A 23,444-nucleotide genomic window follows, 5' to 3' on the forward strand; every position below is an offset into this window, starting at 1 on the left:
CAGTCAGGCATTGGGACGGGTTGCCCAGGGAGGTGGTGGAGTCACCGTCCCTGGGGGTGTTCAAGGAAAGGTTGGACGTGGTGCTTGGGGACATGGTTTAGTGGGTGACATTGGTGGTAGGGGGCTGGTTGGACCAGATGATCTTGGAGGTCTTGTCCAACCCTAATGATTCTATGATTCCACACAGAGACACACAGGGCCATGAAATGCAACCCTCTCTCCCTGCCCTTCGGAGCAGGCAGGACCAGAAGGCAGCAGATGAGGGATGTACCCCTGACAACAGAAACGAAATCCCTGTGCCCAGCGTGCTTCCGCATGGAACACTGGGGGCTGGGACCTGCTTCTGGCAGGAGATGGGGTCCTGAACGAGCATACGTGGGACATTTACACAGCAGTGGGTTGTAGCACTGGACACACAGTGAGGCAAAGTCCTCTTAAAAGAAAGCCAGCGGTCTCTACCCCTACTTTATTTAACCCTCCCGGTTAACGCAGCCCGTTCTGAGAGGGAGAGGGCAGAGCTGCTCACCCCTCCCCCCTCGGGCCGGCCGTTAACGGCCCGCCCCGCGCGCGCTTCCCGCCCCGCAACCTCTCCCCCCCAAACCCCTCCCCTTCCCGCCTGACCCCGCCCCCTCCCCCTCAGAGCCGGCGGCGTCCGCGGTCTCCATGGCAACACGTGACGTCACGGCTCCCCCGGCGGCGCTGATTGGCGGGCATCGTTCGAGAAGGCGGCCGAAGGCGGAAGCGGAAGCCGCACGTGGAGCCGGCGAGCGGCCGCCGCAGCTTCTGGAAACTTCGCCCCGTTGTCATATTTAAAGCGGCGCCGCCGCCCGCCCGCCCCCCTCCCTCCGCGCCCGCGCAGCGCCGGCACCGCGGCTCGGCCATGGCCGTGGTGGGCTTCGACCTGGGCTTCCAGAGCTGCTACATCGCCGTGGCGCGGGCCGGCGGCATCGAGACGGTGGCCAACGAGTTCAGCGACCGCTGCACGCCGTGAGTACGGGGGGGGAGGGGGGTGGGAGCGGGGAGGGGGCGCAGCGCGAGGCCCCCTTCACGGCTGGAAGGGTCCCCCTCACGGCTGGAAGGTGCTGGAAGCTTCCCGGCGGTGCCCCCGGGCGGGCTGCGCTGCGAGCGGGGCAGATTCCCTCGCCTTCTCTCCCCTGGTTTAATAAATCCTCACCGAAAGCCTGGTAGTTTAAGTTGAAAGCTATCCCAGCGGGTCCGGGTGCCGAGTTAAGCAGCCTCTTGTCCTTTGCAGCTCCGTGGTTTCCTTCGGGTCCAAAAACAGAGCTATCGGCGTCTCGGCTAAAAACCAGGTAGGTCCTTTCCAGGCACTTGTAACTATAAAACAGCCGCGGCAAGCTGCTCAAGTACTGCTGGGTGTAAGAATAGTCCCTGCCCTGTAGTTCAAATCAAGTAACTTAATTTTCATTGTCAAATCCTGTGCTATGTGCCGTACTTCCTTCAGAGAAATGCAGGGTGGCTTTGCTAGAACTTCACTGTCTTCTCTTTCATTAATAGTAATATTTGCCAACTGAACGCGCTATTTTTCTGACAGGTTAGGCATCATGTTTTTGTTCTAAATGCCTGTATGTACCCTTTTCCTTGCATTTAAAGTAAAACCTTTGAATTGCTGCGTAGAGCTGGTTAAAATTATATGGAACAAGAAAGTGTTGCCTAAGATTCCTAAAGTAATTAAGGTTCCTTACTACCTTTCCTTTCACTAGAAGGTAAATGCCTGTGTGGTTTTTTGAAAGTATAAATCATTAGGTTTAATTGGTTAAGCTGCTCTGAATAGGATTTGAAGAAATACCAAACGTTTTCTTCATTAAAGTAATATTTTCATGTTAAAGGGAGAGGTGAATTCTCTCACAACTCCTAATAACTAAATGTAGTGGTTAAATAAATTCTCAGGTATTCTCAAGCCCCGTATTGGAGGCTTGTTGCGTAACTACTGCTGGTAGAGACCAAGCTTGCAGCCTCTGCTGGCCTGTGCAGATCTCTGCTGTAGTAGAAGGACTGCAGTGGGTTTCCATGGAGAGAGCACAAAAGGAGACTTTTTTTCCCCTGTAATAACTTCTTTATTTTGAACGGCCAATGAAATGTGAATGGCTTACATGCTCACATGTATGTATGCCCTCTTAGTTACAGGTTAATGTTTGGAATAATACAGTGAATATATAAGTATGTGTTTTTTCTTCAGAGAAACTTGATTTTAGCATTGCTTTTGCTTATTTGACTGTGATTCCACTGATTCAGATCAGAAACTAACAATCTGCGTGCAAAAATGAGTTGTTATTCAAAACAGCAAGTGATGTATATCTTATGTAGATGCTCTTGAGAGTGTTTCAGTGTTCTGTTAAGTGCAGCTGAAGACTTGAAGTAAGCTGAAAGTGAAGTAGATTCTGTCTCTAAAACTGCATTTAAAGGAATGCACTCCCAGTGATGAATACCTGTGAGTTCAGTTGACTTCAGACTAACCTTTAGTGTATATTAATGTGTTGTCTTTGTGCTTGGTGAGCATCTGTTTTTCTTGCTGTAAGTGTTCAGTCTGTCAGGTATATTGTTTCTTTTGTAAATGTGGGAGTTTCTTCACATGAGCAACTGAGTTACATTTTCTATGTCTTAGAGTATATTAGCTTCTTAAATCGAGGAGTAAGATGGTCCCTTTCATTTTGTTGTTTCGTGTTTTAAAATTAAAAAAGTTCTTGACTAATGACTTAACAATGTGACTATATGAGAGCTTATAATACTCAGAGGTGATCACTTTAACACTTGAGGAGCTGCTGTTGGAACGTATTTTCTGAGAACTGGTTTCCTCTTAAATAAGTCAGATAGCACTGCAGATGAGAGCAGTATCTTAGTTAACAGGCCATAATTCTCTTTCTTAATTGTGACTAAGCAGGGAGATATTGAAACATGCTACAGATCTAATGGCATACAATTACTCTAAAAATATCTTAAGATTGTTCTCTTGGAAAAGGCTGTGAGTGTAATTCTAAATTAGGCTGTAAAAGCCATCAGTGTTTGTGCTGCTCTGCCCACTACATAAAAATTATTTTTGCTTCCATGTTCTTCAACAATACAGCTATGGATTACGTAGCATTCAAGTACGCTGGAGTTATGGCTATACAAATAAATGAAGCCATGCCAGGAAATGGTCTTGGACACAGGAACTTAAATAATTCTATTGCATTACAGTGTTGGAATAGTTCCTGGCATGATTTCAGCCTGTACTAACTAGTGTTCTTCCTAATAACTGTTGAGTACTGTTGGGTGATTAGAATAAGCCAGGGACGACAACTTGCAGTAGGAAATTTGGGTGTGACATCTTTCACCCCAACCCACAGCTTTTTGAAGGTTTGTCTTTAATAATACAGATACAGCTGGATTCTGTGTCAGAGCTGTTCTGTTGGAGAACTGTCATAGTTTTATAGCTTTCTAATATAAGATGTAGCTTGAATTCTTTAATTCCATGATGGATATTTTTTATGCAATAGGAAAATGATACTTTTCTTTGAGGGTAGTGAAAGCTAGAAGTCTTCCTCAGAATGTTCGTCATTTGACTCACGCAGTCTGTTGGTGCCTGCCTAAGGCTATTCTAGAGAAGAACACGCTTTTAGTTTCTCTCCAAAAGAACAGGATTCATTCTACTTTGAGATACGTGCTGTATCTCTTTTAGGACAGTCCAGCTGTATACTTTCAGTTCTGCACTGTATTCCTGATAAAAGAATGCTTCTCTTGGTCAGTTGGTTCTGTGGGCAGCTCACGCTGTAGTTCAGTGTGTACTTTAAACTGACATTGGTACCAAAATAGTGTCTCATGCTTCTCACTGTGTCTGTGAACCGTGTCCTTTTATGGTCTGGTACAAGAATTTAAGGAACTGCTAGGTGAATGTGAACAGGGAGCTCACCTGGTTTAAGAACAGTTGAAGGAAAAAAAAAAGTATCAAAATGAATGAGGAGATCAGCTTGAAGCTAATAATGGAACAAACAGTTGTGTGCTTAATGTAGTGGCGATTCGACTGAATAGCTGGAGGTGAGGTGGCTGGCATTGGAGTACCAGTTGACAGACATGGCAAATACTTGGGAAACTGGCTCCTCTCTTCATTTGCTTAAAGCAAATGCTGCTTCTAAAGTAGATGACTAAAGAATAGGCGCTATAAAAACTGTGCTATTGCTCACCTGATTGCTTTGAGGTCTTAGGGATACTTCTATAATACTTATAGTATATAATATATGATGGTCTGTAACTGTGTAGCCCTCTGAGTCATTTTTTTGTAGTAATGAGCTAGTATGAAGTACCAGATAGTAATTACAGGTGCTATAGAAACTGATGTGGTAAGCAAAAGTTTTCTTAAAACATGGCTGATGCTGGGGGGTACATAGAGCAGCACTGAATGTTGCAGGTTGATGAAGAATAGATTTCTAAATGTCCTGTGTTTCCTTGCAGCAAATCACTCATGCCCACAACACGGTATCTAACTTCAAGAGGTTCCATGGCCGTGCATTTAATGATCCTTTTGTTCAAAAGGAAAAAGAAAAGTTGAGTTATGATTTAGTTCCTATGAAGAATGGTGGAGTCGGAGTAAAGGTATGCTTGTGGTATAGCTCTTCTTGGTTTTATATCTACATGGAAAAGTTTACATTTCAACACCTAGTCAGCAAAACACAAGCTTCCTTTCATTGCCCTAAAGGTTTACTTTAACCTTTCTCTTGAAGAGGAGCTCTTGTATAGCCAGTTTCATCTTTAAGTAGTGCATGTTAAGTATCAAATTAAGGTTCATTTGCAAGTAATTGCTGAAATACGAACTTCCCTGTTGGCAAATCGTACATCCAGCTCAAACATTACAGCGGAGGAACTGCTAAGATAATTACAAGGTTGCATGGCTTTACTTTGAAGTATTAACCTTTCTGTCACTCCTGTGTGAATGCACTGTTAGTCTAATTACATGGTTACATATGCCTTATAAAGTAGTGTGAAACTTGATTTAGAATTGTTATGAGTGATTGCCTTTAGAGGACTATCTGGTATCCTGTAAGTTACATGAATTGTAACTGACCAGCTTGTACAACTCAGTCTGGGTCTGAGCCTTGCTTATGCTACAAGGAGTTCACTGCTAGAATGTCAGCTTTTCCTAGGATAGGTGCCATCAACACTGGATTCATTTACAGAAGTGTACAAAAATACTGATAAAGTCTTGTAACTTCACGTGTAATGCTGCTTCACTAATGAAGACCAGAGCTTATTTAAGGCTGTGCATTTTATTTGCTCCTTTTCTCCATACCTTGAACTAATGCCTCAAAACTTCAGCACAGATCCAGCCTTGGTAATGAACAGATTGCATAAGAGATTATGTTTTAAAAAAAAAAAAAACTGTCTGGAAGGATAGTTGAGCTTTTCAAAAAGAGGAGGTACCTTTTCTTATACTGGTTGTGACTTGTGATGTTAACATGCATTGCAGACAGAAATTAATGTTTTCCTTTAATTAAAGTGCATGTAGGAGTCTTTTATGTAAGTGAAGGCATAGTGTAGTAAAAGAACAGTGCTACTTGGTATCTTTTCTGCAAAGACTGAGGAAAAAAGAACAAATCAGTAGGTTTTTTGCAATTTTTTCATTCTAACTGTGCAAAACAAGTTTTAAGAATTGATTCAGTATGTCATACTTGGTAAGGCTGGGACGTTTTTCCGCTGAAAGTGAAATGCTTTATTTTTCCCCATTGGAATGATGTGGATGAAAGGCAAGCGCTGCTTTCAAGAATCAATTGTAATGTTCCCTTGCTTGATCATTGGCATAATTACCCAGAAGACTGATTCAAGAATATTTTTGTACTGTTCCCTTACCAATAAATTAAACTTTTTGCTGAGCTTCATCTTAAGTTTTTAGTTGGTTTACGTGAACTGTTGTGTAGCTCTTCTTTTAGAGGCTCCTCAAGTCTTGAGCAGACATACAAAAGTGTTAAGAGGAAAGAGCAGGTAGTTTGGGACTTTTCTGTAGTTGGCAGCAGTTACAAAATTAATAACTTTACTGTGTTTGGCATAATACATGACCTAGCCTTATTCATGTTCTAGACTCAATCAATTCTAAAATCATTATAAACTCCTAGTCATTTCCTTCATCTATAGTATTGGTACTGTTTTCAGTGTTTTAAATCTGAAAATGAAATTACTGCTTCTGTAGACACTTAAATGGTAAATCAAATTGTAAATTGCAGTTCTATAATGAACTAATTAAGCATGTCAAGGTTAAAATTATTAGTCAGTCTAGCAAAAATAATTTTTCTTCCTATTGAAACTATGGTATTACTTTCCCTATTTCTTCTTTTCAGGTCATGTACATGGATGAGGAGCATATCTTCAGTGTGGAGCAGATTTCAGCTATGTTGTTGACTAAATTAAAGGAGACTGCAGAGAGTAACCTGAAAAAGCCAGTAACAGACTGTGTTATTTCTGTAAGTAATTGTAGTGCACAGGAACATTGTCTTTTTAACTTCAACTATTGAGGACATTTTGTTTCTATTAGTGTATACTGAAAAAGAACTTGAGATAAGCACTTACAAAGGGATTAATCCTAACTAGCTTTAGAGCTTCTGACTTAAAGAAGTCCCAGGGCTACTTCCATGTTCCAGTCCCTGAACTCATTCCTTTGGGAATGTGTGAATTTCGGGACAAAGAATGCCCCTGATCCAGGTGTTTACCCTTCTGCAACTTCATTCCATGACTAAACACACTCAGTAAAGATGCCTTTGTTTACCAGAGTTAACCCTCTGGCAGCTGAAATTAACTTCACTTTTTTCAATTTATGACTGTACAAGAAAACTATCTCAGACCAAGAACAGTCATTCCATTCTAAAGTATAAAATGACATCTGCTTGTGTTCACTGACTGAACAAGTCTGTCTGCTGTTGCATCTACAAGTATTTGAGTCTGTTGAGAAGAGTTTGTCTAGTTGATACCTGAGAAGTTAATGTCCGCCGATGATAAAGTTTCAGTCTCTGAGGACATCACAGGTCACTGTCCAAAGTGGATGCAAGAGATCTGTAGTAAATTTTCAATGTACTCCTTCAGAATCTTACCACTTGTCCAAAGTCCTTTTGGCCAAAGCAGATTCTCTTTATTTGTGACCACTTTTTGACATCTCTCATCTGTAATGCTGTACTGCATTTTTCTGCTTTCTTGGACAGCAATACATCTGCTAATTGATAGATTATTCTGTCTCTCCCCATAACACCTTTTTATATTTTGCACTAGTATTTAAGGTCCCTAGTATTTGTATACAAACAATTCAATTACTTCTTGCTAATATATGCTCATGTAAAATAGCGGATGCTTATTTAATTTCATCTCAGCTTGACTGAGTAGAATACTTGAAGTCTTAATTCAGCAAACTAGTTACATGTTAAAAATTTGCAGTGAGCCTCATTCTTAAGAATGAGGAATGGATACAATTTTTATGAATGCTTTCAAATAGTGTCTCATGTTCTGGTATTACTAACTTCTTTCTCACCTGCTTTCTTCAGGTTCCATCATTTTTCACAGATGCTGAAAGGAGGTCTGTTCTGGATGCAGCTCAGATTGTTGGATTAAACTGTCTTAGGTTAATGAATGACATGACAGCTGGTAAGTATGGTAAAATAGCAGGTCCTTCAAATTGTGTGTATGGTAGCAGGTGCATTTTAGTTACTCTAGGAAACAGCACTGGCTTTAAAATCAGACATGAAACACAAGCACTCTAAACACTTGTTTCTCTTCTCTTTATTTTGCGTCTTCCATCTTAATGTCTTATGTGAAGGGGTAGAAGAGATGAAGCTTTAGTGGTGGTAATGTCCCTGAGTATGTACTCCGGAGTTGCCCCATGTGCTTGGACTACTACTTGTCTGTTTAGTGTCCACATTTCCTGGAGGAAGACTTACAGTGCACAGTTGTGGGTTCTAGGCACTCTTAAAATAAATTAATTATTAACACTAACTTCCAAAGTATTTGTCAGTATAATTGTGGTTTTAAAACAAAAAAAATAGCAATTGATTTCCTCTTGCTAATGTGTTCAGGACTCTACAAACACACTGGCACAACCAAGAGCTTGTCTGGACTTTTCTTAAAACAAGTGTTCTTATCCTAAGTTTTCCTGCATTTCCTGTTTGTGTTTGGGGACAGAGCACTGTTCCATGTTTTTAAATGTTGTAATGATTAGCACTTGTTTCCTCTAGCCCTTTGGTTATTTTCATGGCCTTCCTCTGGACTTGCTCTAGCAGGTCCATGTCCTTCTTGTGCTGGGGACCCCAGAGCTGAATGCGGGGCTCCAGGTGGGGCCTCAGAAGAGCAGAGGGGAAGAATCACCTCCCTCACCCTGCTGGCCATGCTGCTTTTGATGCAGCTCAGGATACAGGTGGCTTTCTGGGCTGCAGGCGCATGTTGCCAGCTCATGTTGAGCTTTTCTACAACCAACATCCCCAGGTCCTTCTCCTCAGGGCTGCTCTCAATCTGTTCTCCCTGTAGCCTGTGTTTTTGCTTGGGATTGCCCTGGCCCAAATGCAGGACCTTGGCACCTGGCCTTGTTGAACTTCATGAGTTTTGCACAGGGCCTGCCTCTTGGGTCTGTCAGAGTCCCTCTGGATGACATCCCTTCCCTCCAGCATGTTGATCACACCACACAGCTTGGTGTCATCAACAAACTTGCTGAGGGTGCCCTAGATCCCACTGCCCATGTCACTGACAAAGATGTTAAATGGTGCTGGTGCCAATACTGACCCCTTGAGGAACACCACTTGTCACTGGTCTTCACCTGAACATTGAGCCATTGACCACAACTCTGAATGCAACCATCCAGCCAATTCCTTACTTGCTGTGTGGTCCACCCATCAAATTCATGTCTCCAATTTAGAGACAAGGATATCATGGGGGGGGACAGTGTCAAATGCTTTGCACAGGTCTGGGTAGATGTCAGTTGCTCTTCCCCTAAGGAAGATAATTTTAAGGGTTTAAGTAACTTAATGTACATTGATGGAGTGGTATCTTAAAAGTTTTTCTATAATAATTTTCAGCTGGATATCTGGCAAAGCATAAGATTCCTAATAAACATACGTGCTTGGTCAGTATGATGTTTATGTTGAATGCTAGGTATTTTCACCTAATGAAGAGCGAATCTGACAGTATCATTACAGAAGCCATATATACCTGTTCCCATCATCTAGTTTTAGCTTAATTCTTTGTTTATATAGCAAAGAGTGCTCTAGAAAATGTGGTAACGTGAATTCTTGAGCTGGGCAAGTGTGGAGCCCACATCAGGTATACTTTTTAGTAAGGATCTTCAGAAGCTTTGGTGTTGGAATGAACAAATCACAAAAATTTAGATCTTTCATCTCCGTAGTAGAACCAGCAGCTTTCCTTTATTGTGTAATACAGCATTTCTCACTTTGTTTTCCTTACCTTGTAGGGCTACTGAGTACTGTCCAACTTTTTCTAATTTTAAGTGTTACAATCTTTTTATAGTATCTGTGGGAAGGGGTCCTTGATTATAGTAGAGCAGAAAATAAAAATAGTTGTGTTTTTTCTAATGAGACAAATTCTGCTGTGACATATTTTTCATAAAACTTGACTTGGGAACAAGGGTAATGTATTTTTTGAGCATGCTGAACACAAACGTGTGTTGGTCTGTTCATTCACATTTCAATCAAATCTAGATCTCAAGGATATATCACTTGGATGTATTCCATGCAGTATAGTTTGGTTTTAGTTAAACACCTGTTCATGACTGGCTGTGGGAGGGATTGATGTGGGGGAGGGGCTAGGATTTATAGACTGCCAAAGAATCCACATAGATGAGAATGAGTGTACCAAGTGCAGGGGAACTTTACTAGACACCAGAATCCCTAAGTCTCAAGCCACTGATCGATGGGAAATGAGGCTGAACTTGTTCCAGATAGTCACATCAAAATCTGTAGCTCCAGACTAAGGAAGCCAGTGAGCCAGTGTCCCTTCCTCTTATGTGAGAAGGTGTCAGAAGGTGTCAATGTGATAATAAAACATTGTTCTTCAGAGCATGTGTTCTCTGCCTTCATTACCACCTTTGCTAATGTTCTAATTCTCTTGCCTGATAATCTGGCTGGGAGCCTGGCCTATTATCTTCAGTTTGGGTTTCTTCATCCTAGAAAATGAGAGAATGTGCACTTATATATGCCAAAATCTGAGCCTTTCCTACATAACTGTGTAGGTGAAACTCTCTAGGCCTTTGTTTTTCTTTAATTACTGCATCAGCCTCCTACCTTGCTGTGACATTGCTATATATCCAAAATGCTGTGGCAAAACTGTTACTGTTCTGTCCTTTGACTGTATCACCCTGCGTTTACATGCCAAACTGGCTTCTGTTCCACACTTTTGCAGTACTTCACAAATCCTCTGTCTGATACGATGCATAGACTGAGAATATTCCCTTTTGCAGCCTCTCCTGACCATTCATAGCATTCTCAGACATAACCTTCATGCCTGTGAGATATTTTTAAACTCAAAACTAGGTTTTTCTTACAATGCTCTGCATCTTTGATTACTATGAGACACTAAAAACTGAGCTGTTAGTAAACAGATCGAAGATTAACCCTTCAAACAGGGTTATTGATTCTTAGTTTTGCATGCTTAAACATTTAGGGATAGAGCATGCACATGACTGAGGAAGGATTTGCTTCCTCGGGTCCTACAACATCCATGTTAATGGAATAAAGCTTTCATGTAGGAAAGACCTTGCATAGGTGAATCTTTTTTTTTCTGGTTGTTCTTTATTCTGTAGCTTAATGTTCACAGGGATGTGATGGCATACAATTGGAGACCAACCAGAGGTTACACTGATATATCTGTTGTTTTTGCAGTGGCTTTGAATTATGGAATTTATAAACAAGACCTTCCAGCACCTGAAGAGAAGCCACGAATAGTTGTGTTTGTTGATATGGGACATTCTGCATTTCAAGTATCAGCCTGTGCATTCAACAAGAGTAAACTAAAGGTAGTAAGATTAAATGAAGATAAAAGGCTTTGAGACACTAGAATCAGCTGTATAAACCTGTTTTTAAAATTCTGAAGTAATTTAGGCATGTAAGGTGCAAAGAGAAGATTTTGTCAGTATTCTTCATTGGGATGACTTTAAATGGAGGCTGCAAATTGCTCTGTAATATACCACTGTGAGATACACAGTGTAACTGCTACCACTTAAACTAAGTGGATGGATTAAAATTGTAAATACTTAGTTGTCACCTACTAAGGTTTACTTCCCCTGTAAAGTTGAAAAGCAATTTTTACAGATGTGGTTGATATAAATACTTAAGCCTGAGCACAGGCTGACTTGCCCATCACTTTTTTGGGAGCAAATGCTTGTTGGTATTTGAAGACTGCTGTTCTATTTGATTTCTGTTGAGTGTTAGACTAAATAATTGTGTTCTTTCAAACCAGGTGCTTGGCACAGCGTTTGACCCTTTCCTAGGTGGAAGGAACTTTGATGCAAAGTTGGTAGATTACTTTTGTGCAGAAATAAAAGCAAAGTACAAACTGGATCCAAAATCAAAAGTTCGAGCTCTTCTTCGTCTGTATCAGGAGTGTGAGAAGCTGAAGAAACTGATGAGTTCTAATAGCACAGACATTCCCCTAAACATTGAGTGCTTCATGAATGATACAGATGTATCTGGAAAAATGAACAGGTGAGCTCTATTGGACATGGTTAGGTTGTTGCTTTGGTGGCTGCATTTCTTGAGTGTTTGTTCCCATATCTGAAAGAAGCTTTCTGTGCTAAAATAAAGGGCAAGTGTTGAATAGCTGTGGAGTTTAAGTGTTAGAATAACTAAGCTCTGATAGGTGAGCGCTACATTTCAGCCTGTGTTTTCAGTGTAATAAGTGCGTAAGAAGCTTGTTCTTTCTGTGAAATGGCACACTTTTAAAACCATGGGTTGGTGCATGCAAACCAGGGCGGGGGGTTGGCTACGTATTTAGGTCTGCAGTATATTTTAGGTAACCTAAATCCCATACTGCTCTTAAGATAGGAACAATTCAAGCTCTCCTTTTTATCTGCTCTTACTGAACTGTGGATATTGGGAAAGAAATGGAGGACAGGAATGGTACTTCTGGGGGTGACTCGATTATGCCCAGAGTGTAAATAGTCTTTCCCTGTGCATCTCTCCTGCGTGCACTCACAGGCACAACTTCATTTGTAGTCACTGCACTGCTAGTCTTCTAACTGCTGTCAAGTGAGTATTTTTCTCCAGTATTTAGGAAACAGATTTTCTTTGTAAAGGAAGTATGAGTGTTTTCTGTATTCTTATCTCTAACCTCTGCTTAGAGGCAAACATACAGTGCCTGCCCAAACAATACCTTCATCTTACTGCGTTAGCTACATTGATAGCAGCATAGGAAAATCTGTAGGCAGCTGTTCATGTACTGCCTTGTTGCTGGCTGTCACTTCAGCCTGCTCACGGGGGCTTGGCTTTTCAAGTCTTTTTGCAGTGTAGTTAATAAACCTGATCAGAAATCAGAATCAGTTTAGAAACAAATACCAGAAAATCTTAAGGGGAGGGGACAGGCATGGTGTGGTTGACATTTCTTTCCTTAGGTCTCAGTTTGAAGAATTGTGTGCTGACCTGCTGCAGAGGATAGAGATGCCTCTGCTTTCATTAATGGAACAAACACAGCTCAAAGTGGAAGATGTGACTGCTGTAGAGATTGTGGGAGGAGCAACGCGCATTCCTGCTGTCAAAGAGAGGATTGCTAAATTCTTTGGCAAAGATGTCAGTACAACGCTGAATGCAGATGAAGCCATAGCTAGAGGCTGTGCTCTGCAGGTATGGTACCGGCAGCATGTGAGAAACTGAAAAGCTGAATTTCCTGAGAGTGCTGTCTGGAGAGGTGGCCAAGCACTTGTGAGAAACGGCTAAGTGTGCATACATTGCTCACTGAGTCTTTTAATGGGATTATGCTGTTAAAGAATTCAGAGTACTCTTCTGTGGTGCAATACTTTATTTAAAGTACTGATGTTGGATGTATTCTGTAAGTAGCCCGCTCTTCTCTTCAGATGAATGGGCCTAGGAATCTTCTTTAATGAGTGGAATTTAAGAGTCACTGTCAAGCCGAGAGGTGTTTTTATCAATAAAGTGTACAAGATTTATCTACGTAGAACGTAAAATGTTGCAGCTCTGCATTTTCTGGTATCAAGCTTCCCATCAATGCCAAACTGACTTTTATTCTATTTTCCCTGTCACCTCCAAATTATTTATAGATTCTAATCAATGAACTATGTTTTACAGGCAAATCACTCATTGTCTTCTTCCTTTCCTGCTTTACCTGTTCTCTTATTTCACTTCTTTTTCTGACTTGTTTCTTTACCCCATCTCACTAATTGCTTTCTATCACTAGTAATCATTGTCTGTGGGGAGAGAAGTAGAACCTGTAAAATACACACCTGTTATTCTTTATTTTTTTTAAATCTTAGACCTAAGTAATGCAGCACTTCTGTTCTTTACAGTCTTGCCGTTCCTTTAGACTGCTTCCCTTTTCACAAGCTGCAGTAAGAACAAGGTTGAAAGTGTTGCTAACTCAAAAATATGAACATACCTGTATATCTCTGTTCTCTGATCAGACTTCATTGAAATTGAGCAACTCACCTAGCTCTGTTTTAGTGAAGTCACCACAGTTCTTTCTCTTGTTTAAATATGTTAAAAGGTTGGGGGCAGGAGCTAGAGCAGTTAACCAACTGTAATGTAATGCATCTCTTTCTTTTAGTGTGCAATTCTTTCTCCAGCTTTTAAAGTGAGAGAGTTCTCTGTGACAGATGCTACACCATTCCCAATATCTCTGTTGTGGAACACAGAAGCAGAGGACACTGAAGGGTAGGTAGCTCAAACTACATTTCTGTGAAACTTTTAGCCTTCACTGTTGAAGGATAGTTTTCTTGTTTGCATTTAAACAAGGTTCTTGGCATTCTGGTGCAGAAAGCCTTGTATGTCATATACCGCAGGTGGTTCATGGTGGAGATTCTGTTGTAAAGGCACAAATTAAAGTTTTAGCCATGACTATCCTCATATGTTAAAGATTTAAAAAAAAAACTTGAATGAACTGACAAGCAATATACTCGTGTTACCTGTATCTGTTTGTCATGTTTTGAAATATAAAATGAACTACAAAAGCTGTTGTATAGAGACCATTTTTCTTTATGGCTTTTTTTATCCAAGGTGTTTCTAACACCCATCAAGATTCTAGTTTCTGTAGTAACATTATGCACTGTGTGAACATTGTGAACTTACATGGCTACTATTTGGCTGGAAACAGAAGCAAAATTTTTCATAAGACAAATTTCTTGCAATTGCTGTGTCTGAAACTCTGACCTATGTTATTAACTGTGCTATGCCTGTGGGAAATAGTTCTTGCTGTCTAAGATGTTGAAAGTTCTGAGATTAACTTTTGGGGAGCTTTAAGTGCTAGAGCAGCTGTTGATACTCTTTTGCCTTTTTTTCCCTCCAAGTTCTTTGCAACCCAGCTTTCTTTTGTATTCCTTCCTGTGGAGACACAGTATCTAACATTTCTTCTGTCACAGGCTTCTGAGAGCAAACTCTAGATCTATATTCTAGGTGGAGCTCTTATTTTCTCACACTTAGGTTGTTAGATGATCTCGTTTGATAGTTCGGAGATAAAAATTGGTTGGAAAACAGAATCAGGCAGGCATAATGGCAGACAGAATCTAGAAGAAGAATATAAAATAAAGCTGGTTGTCTTTCTGTCATATCAGGGAATGAATAATAATCTGGTGTCAGTGTTCTCAAATGAGCCATAGAAGGTAAGTGAGAAAGGAATTAATGGGACTATAATTAGCCTTTTGAGACTTAAGTGAGGAACAGTGCAAATTATGATTTAAATTATGCTATTCCAAACTCAGAATGTCTTTGGGAGAAACAAATTTTGGAGGTCTGCTGATGGTCCGTTGCTAAACTGCCACCTACATCCAACCTTAATTCTGAGTCTCAAAATTAGAACAGGATACTTTCTGATTACGATACACAACGATATTTTTTTTCCTTGCAGTATGGTGTTTAAGTATCTTTCTTGGAGTTGTTCAGAAGGGTAAATGTGTCAAAGCATAGTGGTGTTTCTGTGAAGAGTTCTGATGCTAAATCTAAGTCATTCAGCTCAAAGTTTGTGCTAAAAGTGATTTTTTTCCTCCTAATCATAGGGTTCATGAAGTGTTCAGCAGAAATCATGCAGCGCCTTTCTCCAAAGTTCTTACCTTCTACAGGAAAGGTCCATTTGAGTTAGAAGCATTTTATTCTGATCCTAATGGAGTCCCGTATCCAGAGACAAAAATTGGTGAGTAACTGTCTTAGAACTGTTGCTGTCTTACATTGTTTGATATCAATGCTGGTGTTAAATCAGCTCTTTAACAGTGTGCTGTGCTGTGTTGCGGTAAAGCTGTATGATGTATATATTTACGTTTTGGTCTCTTGAGAACTCAGTTATCGACTGTCCTGTTCCATAGGTAAACAAATTTGGATTTTGCCTGGCTTCAAAAGTTGTTTCCTTCTTATGATGAAATAAAGGGGAACTATAACAGAATGCTCATGACTAGAATGAGAATTGCAAGATCTTACTGTCTTATTTACCCCTGAGCTATCAATTGGTTAGGTATTTCATAATACAGCTGTTCTGTTTGTTAACAATAGACTTACAGTTTCACCAGAATCATAGTGCTAAAGATAAACTTCATAAATCTTGATGTGGTTGGGAGAATGCATAGGGCAGAAACAGTCTGATTTACCAATACTTCACCTGCTACCTAATGCACTACAAAGTCCCCTATAACTTTCCCAGCAGGAAAAATCAGTTATTTTCCCTACACTGAACTAAATTCTCTGGTTGGTTCACTGAGAGTCACAAAGTTCAAACACCATGTCTTAGAAGCTAGTTCGATATTTCGTAGTCACAGAAATGACAGGCTTTGTTTCATGTTAGCTATTTCTGTAAAGACCAGTAGTGGGATTTCAAGTTATATGGATTTAACAAATGAGATGTTTAACTGCTGTGTGGCAACTGAGCATGGATTTTGAAAAATCAGATTGGTTTCAGCTTATTCACCAATTAATTTTGCTCAGAACAGAGTTAGTAGCCCTAATGGGTGAGTCAGTAGCTCTGATGAGACTACCAAAAGAGGACAGGTCACAACTGCAGCATTATTGGATTTACAAGAGAGGGGATTACATTTTTTTGGTCTGTAAAGTAAGCTGATAAAAGCTCATATGCATAAGGATCAGATCTGCTGATGAGGAAATGATGCATGTGGATCCAGCCAGTGAGGATATCAGTAAAGCATCATCGTCTCCAGGTCACTGTTTTTGTGATATACATATAATAGGCAGGAAAAACAAGTGTGTTCTTTTGAGTATCAGATCCTGCTTTTTGTATATTGTTAACCTAGCTGTCTGTTTCCTGGTTTAAAATTTCAAATGTTGCAGGAGCTACAAAACAATTTCACACTTTCCCTAGAGTAAAAGATGATGACAGACCTATATGGATGAAAAGCTAAAAACTCATTTTTCATTATACTTCTAGAAATCTAGAAATACTGTTGCTCTGTTGACCTACAAAAGATACACCACAACATTGGCATTAGATTAAATCCTTATAGCTTTTGTTCGTCCCATTATAGCATCACAGATAACACAAGCAAGGGGAGTAAGCTTTTACTTTCTGTATTCTATATTTCTCTATAACTAGTGACAGGGGAACCTACCCTGGGTGATGAAAATAAATGTTATGCCTTTTTATTTGTAAGGTAAAACTGATAGAACAATAATATTCTTTTTGTGTTTAATAGTACTCATTTCATTTGGGGACCATGTGATTAGCACAGTTATTAGTGGTGTGGTCAAATATTTGAAGTCTCTTGTGTGAAAGAGTGAAGTATTTTTCTAGCTCTGTAATGTTGCCTATTTTGTTCCACTGTGTGAATTCTGATTCTTTTGATTTTTAGGTAGGTATGTTATCCAGAATGTGGCAGCCCAGAAAGATGGAGAGAAGTCTAAAGTCAAAGTGAAAGTCCGTGTCAATACTCACGGCATTTTCAGTGTGTCCACTGCATCCATGGTAGAACCAGTTAAAAGTGAAGATAGTGAAGATGTTGGTGTTGAGACTGAAGTGGAAACCCAGGACCAGAGGCCTCCTGAAAATTCAGATGATGTGAGTTGACCCTTCCTTGTGTGTGAATGTCCTGACTGATCAAAGTGTGTTCTGCTGGTACATACTTGGGAAGAGAAAAACATCTAAGAATGCGAAATGAGGCTAACTTTGAGATGTGCATAGCTGTTAGAAAAAAATGTATTTATAAGAAAAGGAGAAAATTATTGCCATCTTGAAAATTATGTGGATTTTAAATTCACTTTTCAGGGAAAATGCCAAATGGCAGGAAGTGGGTTGCTTACAGCTGACATAGTTATCAGAGTGTTCCAGATAGGAAGACTTGGTTTGGGTTGTTAGTCATCCATGTTCTCTGTGTCAAAAGGATTTGTGTATAATCCTCTGTATTAGTGAAGTTTTGGAACTTCTTGTGGAAGGGAAAATCGGACCATTTTGTACAGCATTGAAGGGAAGGGGAACAGTGGGGAATAATGTGGTGGACTTGATGTTTTAATATTTTTCTGAGGGGGGGAAAACCTTAAGCTATGACTTAATAAATTAAAAGCCACTTTTTTAAAAAGAAAGTGGTAGAGTGCACACACGCAAGTATTGTAGTGCCAGACTGGCACTAGTAGGTAGCATTTTCACCAGGTCCTTCTGATCTTATACCTAGTCTGTATCAGTTAAAGCGTGTGTGTCTGCGTGTGCACAGAATGTTTTGTAGGGCACTTGGTATAGTATGTGCATCAGAAGTGGTGCCCTATAACTTTGATTAAATTCAAGTGCACATGCCTTCTACATCCTTTGTGCCTGGGCTTTCATTTCAGAAAAATATCCAGCAAGAGAACAGTGAGGCTGGAACACAGTCCCAGGTACAAACTGATGGTCAGCAAACGTCACAGTCTCCCCCTTCATCAGAACCTCCCTCTGAAGAAAACAAAATCCCAGATGTCAAGAAAGTGAGTGACCCTTTAACTCTGTTGAAAATGTTATACTGTATAATGGTGGCATTTAAAATTGTAATGTTCCAGGAAAAAAAGTAAGGAACTTGGTACTCAAAACCTTTTTCACTTCTAAACCTTTTATTAATTATGAAAAATAATCTGTATATCTTGTGATGATTTTTCATAAAGAGTTTGTAAAAGAAATCCTGCAAGAAGTCCCTCTCTACCACTTCCCTGTCTTTATGCAGTGTTCTATAGCGAATTTGTTTGAGGTGCAGACACTTCAATTTAACAGCTGTCAAGAGGCCAACTGACTAGGTCTGCTGAGAGAAGCTGGAATTAGGAACTCATAAACCAAAGGGGAGATAATCAATGTGAAACATGTGCCTGCATGATACTGTTAGTAGTTTCCTTTCATCTGTGTAAGATGAAAAATGTTTTGGATTAAAATCTTGCCACTGTCAGCACCACTAGTGAAATGCTAAGCTATAGAGGGGTACTTCTGGAAAAACCTGCAAATAGATGATAGATCTGGGAAGTGTCCTTGCTGTTGTTCAGTACTTGTTGTGAAATAGACTGGAAACAGGCTAGGATGAGAGGTGGGCTGCCTGAAGGGAAAGTGCCTTGCAAGTACTTTTCGAAGATTTTCAAAGAAAACAATCTCTGCGTGTTCTTCCCCATGAATGCTTCTATCATCATCGTGTTAATTCATCAGAAGGAAGTCAGGAATATTATCTTATTTTTCTTCTCTCCAACTCAGACAAATGAGAAGAAAGGTGACCAGCCTCCAGAAGCTAAAAAACCCAAGATAAAGGTGAAGAATGTGGAACTGCCCATTGAAGCTAACTTGGTTTGGCAGTTAGGAAAAGATCTTCTCAATATGTATATTGAAACAGAGGTGAGTTAGTGTGGCTTAGACTGCTTTCATGGTTGCAGTTATTAACCGTTCGTCTGCTCTTCAAGGCAGTGTCTGATCTTTTACTGTAACCCTAGAGTGTAAATTCAGCTAATTTACAGTGAGCTAATAACACTGTCCAACTTTAACACAACTGAGAAATGTTAACAAAATATCGGAGTGTTGTTTATAACAATAGTATCAGAGCACTGGTGCATGGAATGAAATCACAGATTGGTTCAAGCTATTGTAACCTAGAAAAGGACATTCCATTTCTTCAGGTGAGTCTACTTGGTAGTTATGAGAATTCCAGAAGTTAATGTGAGCTAAGGAGATTTGGGTGTTTTACACCAGCCATGCTTGTTAGAAATCTGTTTGAATATAGGTATTTTTTAATGAAATTTTTTGTGATTACACAGGGAAAGATGATCATGCAAGACAAGCTGGAAAAAGAAAGAAATGATGCAAAGAATGCAGTGGAGGAATATGTGTATGAGTTCAGGGACAAATTGTCTGGACCATATGAGAAGTTTGTTTGTGAAAAGGTAGGTTATAGTTTAAGCAGCTTCTCTGTAAATGCTGACACTAAATATCTATTCTGTAGTCCTTGGTCAAGCTTTCTCATCCACCTATCATGGAAATACTAATTCCATTGAATAATGGCTGGGGCTGATCCAGAATTAAGGCCAGGCTTAGCAAATAGCGCACATCCCTGACAACTTCACTCCCTTTGCAACAAAACTTATTTTGCTTCCAAGTAAAGTCCTTGACTAGAAAGGGAAGCTGCATTGTATTCACAGCGAAAACCATGAATGAAAACCACAGCCCAATTGTTGGCCAAGTCCAAGGCAAGTGGCTATAGATGTTGGCTGTGTTGCAGGTGTTTCTCAGTTCAAAAGCTGGTGTGGTTTATAGGACTTAATTAGACAAAAGAAATTAACTTATGCAGGAGGCCGAGAATTAATGTTTACACTTAGTGTACTGTTACTACAAGCATAGTCAATTGGTGCGTATTTTGGTGTTTGACATGTTGATTTATATTGATACGTAGGATCTTCAAGGCTTCTCTGCGCTCCTAACAGAGACAGAAGGCTGGCTGTATGAAGAGGGTGAGGATGAAGCTAAGCAGGTGTACGTAGACAAACTAGAGGATTTAAAGGTAGGTCTGTTACTATGCCCAAAGCAAAATGCAGAGTTCCCAAAATACCCCAGGAAACAATGCTAATGAAATACGTAATGCATGGGAATTGCTTTTTCTAGAAATTAGGTACTCCAATTGAAATGCGCTATCAAGAAGCAGAAGAACGACCGAAGGTGTTAGAAGAACTGGGACACAGGCTCCAGTATTATGCCACAATAGCTGGGGAATTCAGGAATAAGGTATGTGGCCTCGAAGTACCTTTCTTTTACCACATAGGGTTTCATTGAGGCTCACCAGCTGGCAGAGGTTTCAAATTCTCTCAGATTAGCTGCAGTCTCTGGTTATGTAGGTCACAAATTTAACACCACAAGTGTTTCCTAGTACTCAACAAAACCTCGCACAGTGTGTCGTTTTCAGTTGCTTGATACTTCTGGATGTTTTCAGGCTAAAAAGTACATTCCTTAAAAGAGGAAGAGGGATTAGACTGTGTTCTGATTCTTGACCCTTTAAAGGCTAATTTGACTACTTTAGAGCTGTGCTCTTCTTTATGTTCTTTTGGGAACAAGAATGGGTATGGCACTGTGCTGAGAAGCATTAATATAAAAGCTACGTAGGAGAAACTAAAACACCTAGCATGTTTATGTACATACTACTTTTGCCACTGCCATTTGGAGATACTTTCTTGATAAGCATGCCTGCCTCTGAATATTTAGTCCTCGGGTTTTAATGGGGCAGTCCACAACACCCAAAGTAACATTGAGATTTGCAGCAAATAACTGTGTTCACAGCTGTAACTACAAAATTAGCATTAAGTGAAATTATTCAGTAGTTTTACAGTCTTGAAATTAATATTACTGAATATAGTACACTTAAGTATATCAAATCCATCTTTTGAATTCCCAGCCAAAGTCAAAGGTGATGCTGCGGAATAGGTCAGGAGAAATCATGATATCAGTTAATTGTGTGACTGTCTCTGGGGCTCAAAGTTGAGCAACTCTGATTGTAACCCCTTCTACATACAGCAGAATGGCATGTTCTTAACTGCTGGGGGTCTGTGTAAGATCCTCAAGAGGGAGAGGAGGGTGTACTTAGCAAAAAGCGTTAATATTGTGTTACTTTGTTGTGCAACTTCTTTGTAAAAATCTGTATTCCCTCTGAACTAACTTTCCTATTTGAATCTTGGACAAAGGAAACTTTATTGTTGTCTGTATTTCTTGTCTCTTTTTGTAACATATCTAACTTGTTGCTGACTTCATTTTTTTGAAAATCAATGAAGATAATCTGTAAGTAACTGGGATATTCTTGTAACTTGATGCCACTAAACTTGACATTTTTAACTAATACAAAATGTGTATTTGTGCAGGATGAAAAATATATCCATATTGATGAAATGGAAATGATGAAAGTAGAGAAGTGTGTTAGTGAAGTGGTAGAGTGGATGAACAATGCTGTGAGTGCACAGGCGAAGAAGAGCTTAGATCAGGATCCAGCTGTGCGGTCAAGTGAAATTAAGGCAAAGCTACAAGTAAGTACCACAAGAAACTAAGTTTAGAGGCTGTTACTAAAGATAGGATAGCATAAAAAGCTAGACTGATTCTTGCCTCTTCCCTCCACCCCTTCCTTTCTTATTTTACCTTACTGCTCCAGTACTCTTAAAGGGTGGTTAGAAGCGTGGACAAAATGAGATTCAGAAGAAGGCAGAGGAACTGTGCTATACCGTTAATAATTTTGTGGAGCTATTCACATTTTGTGTCTTTCATTCACGTTAAAAACTCGGATTTTTCAGAATGATAGAAAGGTACAAAATCTTCTCTTTAAAAAAAGGCAAAACCAAGAAAGAAAACAATCACATGTGACATTGAAAATGTGAACTGAAGAACTTTGCCCAGAACTTTGAAAAGTAAATCTGTTACTTTATTTCAGGGTACAATATGTGCTTGTCAGTTTGGACTTGGGAAACAAATAAGCAAGTTTAAAATAGCCTTTTAGGCACAGGATTCTTCACACTAGTGAAGCTGATGTGTCCTTAATGCATATTTTGACCGTATTTTTTTCCCCTCACTCTTTTCAGGAGTTGAACAATGTCTGTGAGCCTATTGTGACCCAACCAAAACCAAAAGTTGACTCTCCTAAGGAGGAAAACCCCTTAAATGAACGGAGCGATTATAAAACTGAAGACATGGGAGAAGATGACAAAAATTCAGAAATGCCTCAACAAAATGGCGAATGTCATCCAAGTGATCAAAGCACTGTTAGCATGGACTTGGACTAAACCACAGCACTTGCAGCAAGTTATTTCATCCCATGACAGAAGATATTTTTGCTGTCGTCTGTGATTGGGGGGGGTGGGAATGCATTGTTTTGGGAACTATTTATATTTTTTCTTAACTTGTCTGGAATATGTTGTGTTATGGGAGGAAAGAATAGTAATAGTGTTGGTCATGACTATCCTAAAAGGAAAATTGCCTTGGTAACTTTCAGATTCCTGTGGAATTGTGAGTTCATACTAAGCTTCTGTGCAGTATTTAACCATTTGCATCACTAAAGATGAAAAGAAGCCCTTGCTCTGAAATATACTGCTCCTTCAAAAGGTTGTAATCGAAACCTTCGTAGGCATTTGTGGATGCCAAGGTAGTTTTCTTTCATCTGGACATCTGATTGGGTATGTCAGTAAAAAGCCAGTGTCTGTCCCGTTCATAAGGACTTTCCAGAATAAATTCTTCTGTTCTAAGGCTTTTGGTTATTGCAGTCCAAAGCATTTATCAGACAATAAGATGGTGAAATGTGTTAGTAGCATGCAGAAACGCTTACGTTTCGTCTCTTGCTAAACAATACATTTTTCATGTGGGGTATATAAAATGAAGGAAATGCTAATTCTGTTAGTGTTATTGTGAAGCCTTTTAATGAGCTTTAAAATAAAGTTCATTTTACTGGTATCTCCTGACTTGATTTTTTTTCTGGTTTTGGTACGTCTGGTGTAAGTATTGACTGTCCCACTGTTGGCGACAGATAAACAAGGCTGTTCTGTTCTTCCACAAGAGTTAAAAAAAAAAAAAAACTCAACATTTAGCATAGAAGATAGAAGGGACATAGTTTAGTCATGGGACTCAGCAGGTCAGCTTGACAGTTGGACTTGATCTTTGAAAGTCATTTCCAACCTAAATGATGGTCTTAGAAGAAAGAGTTGTGCAGTGAGTTGAAAGCATTGTCATAAATGTACAGAATCCTGTACCTTAGAGACAAGGATCTGCAGTTTGGAATAAGATGCTAAAAATGGCTAAATACTTAAGCTAGGCTCTACTGCATTTTGTTGCAGACCAAACTGAAAAATTAAAAT

At 39.8% G+C, this 23,444-nt stretch overlaps 1 protein-coding gene across 2 annotated transcripts; it reads left to right on the forward strand.

The window, feature by feature from the left end:
* The first annotated feature begins 714 nt into the window (after nt 1-714).
* On the forward strand, nt 715-23,043 carry HSPH1 (heat shock protein family H (Hsp110) member 1). Of its 2 annotated transcripts, XM_083848373.1 has the most exons (18): nt 715-987; nt 1,253-1,310; nt 4,447-4,587; nt 6,324-6,446; nt 7,515-7,614; nt 10,854-10,987; nt 11,431-11,675; nt 12,581-12,809; nt 13,747-13,853; nt 15,191-15,324; nt 16,985-17,190; nt 17,955-18,086; nt 18,832-18,969; nt 19,386-19,511; nt 20,018-20,125; nt 20,227-20,346; nt 21,471-21,632; nt 22,179-23,043. In XM_083848373.1, the coding sequence occupies exons 1-18, from the start codon at nt 881-883 to the stop codon at nt 22,377-22,379; spliced, it is 2,571 nt and encodes an 856-aa protein (XP_083704499.1). In that variant the 5' UTR covers nt 715-880; the 3' UTR covers nt 22,380-23,043. The 2 variants fall into 2 exon arrangements, with proteins under 2 accessions (XP_083704499.1, XP_083704500.1); XM_083848374.1 differs by lacking the exon at nt 17,955-18,086.
* Nucleotides 23,044-23,444: the final 401 nt, after the last annotated feature.

This window comes from Anser anser, assembly GCF_964211835.1.
Source record: "Anser anser genome assembly, chromosome: 1".
In the NCBI taxonomy this organism is placed as follows: domain Eukaryota; kingdom Metazoa; phylum Chordata; class Aves; order Anseriformes; family Anatidae; genus Anser; species Anser anser.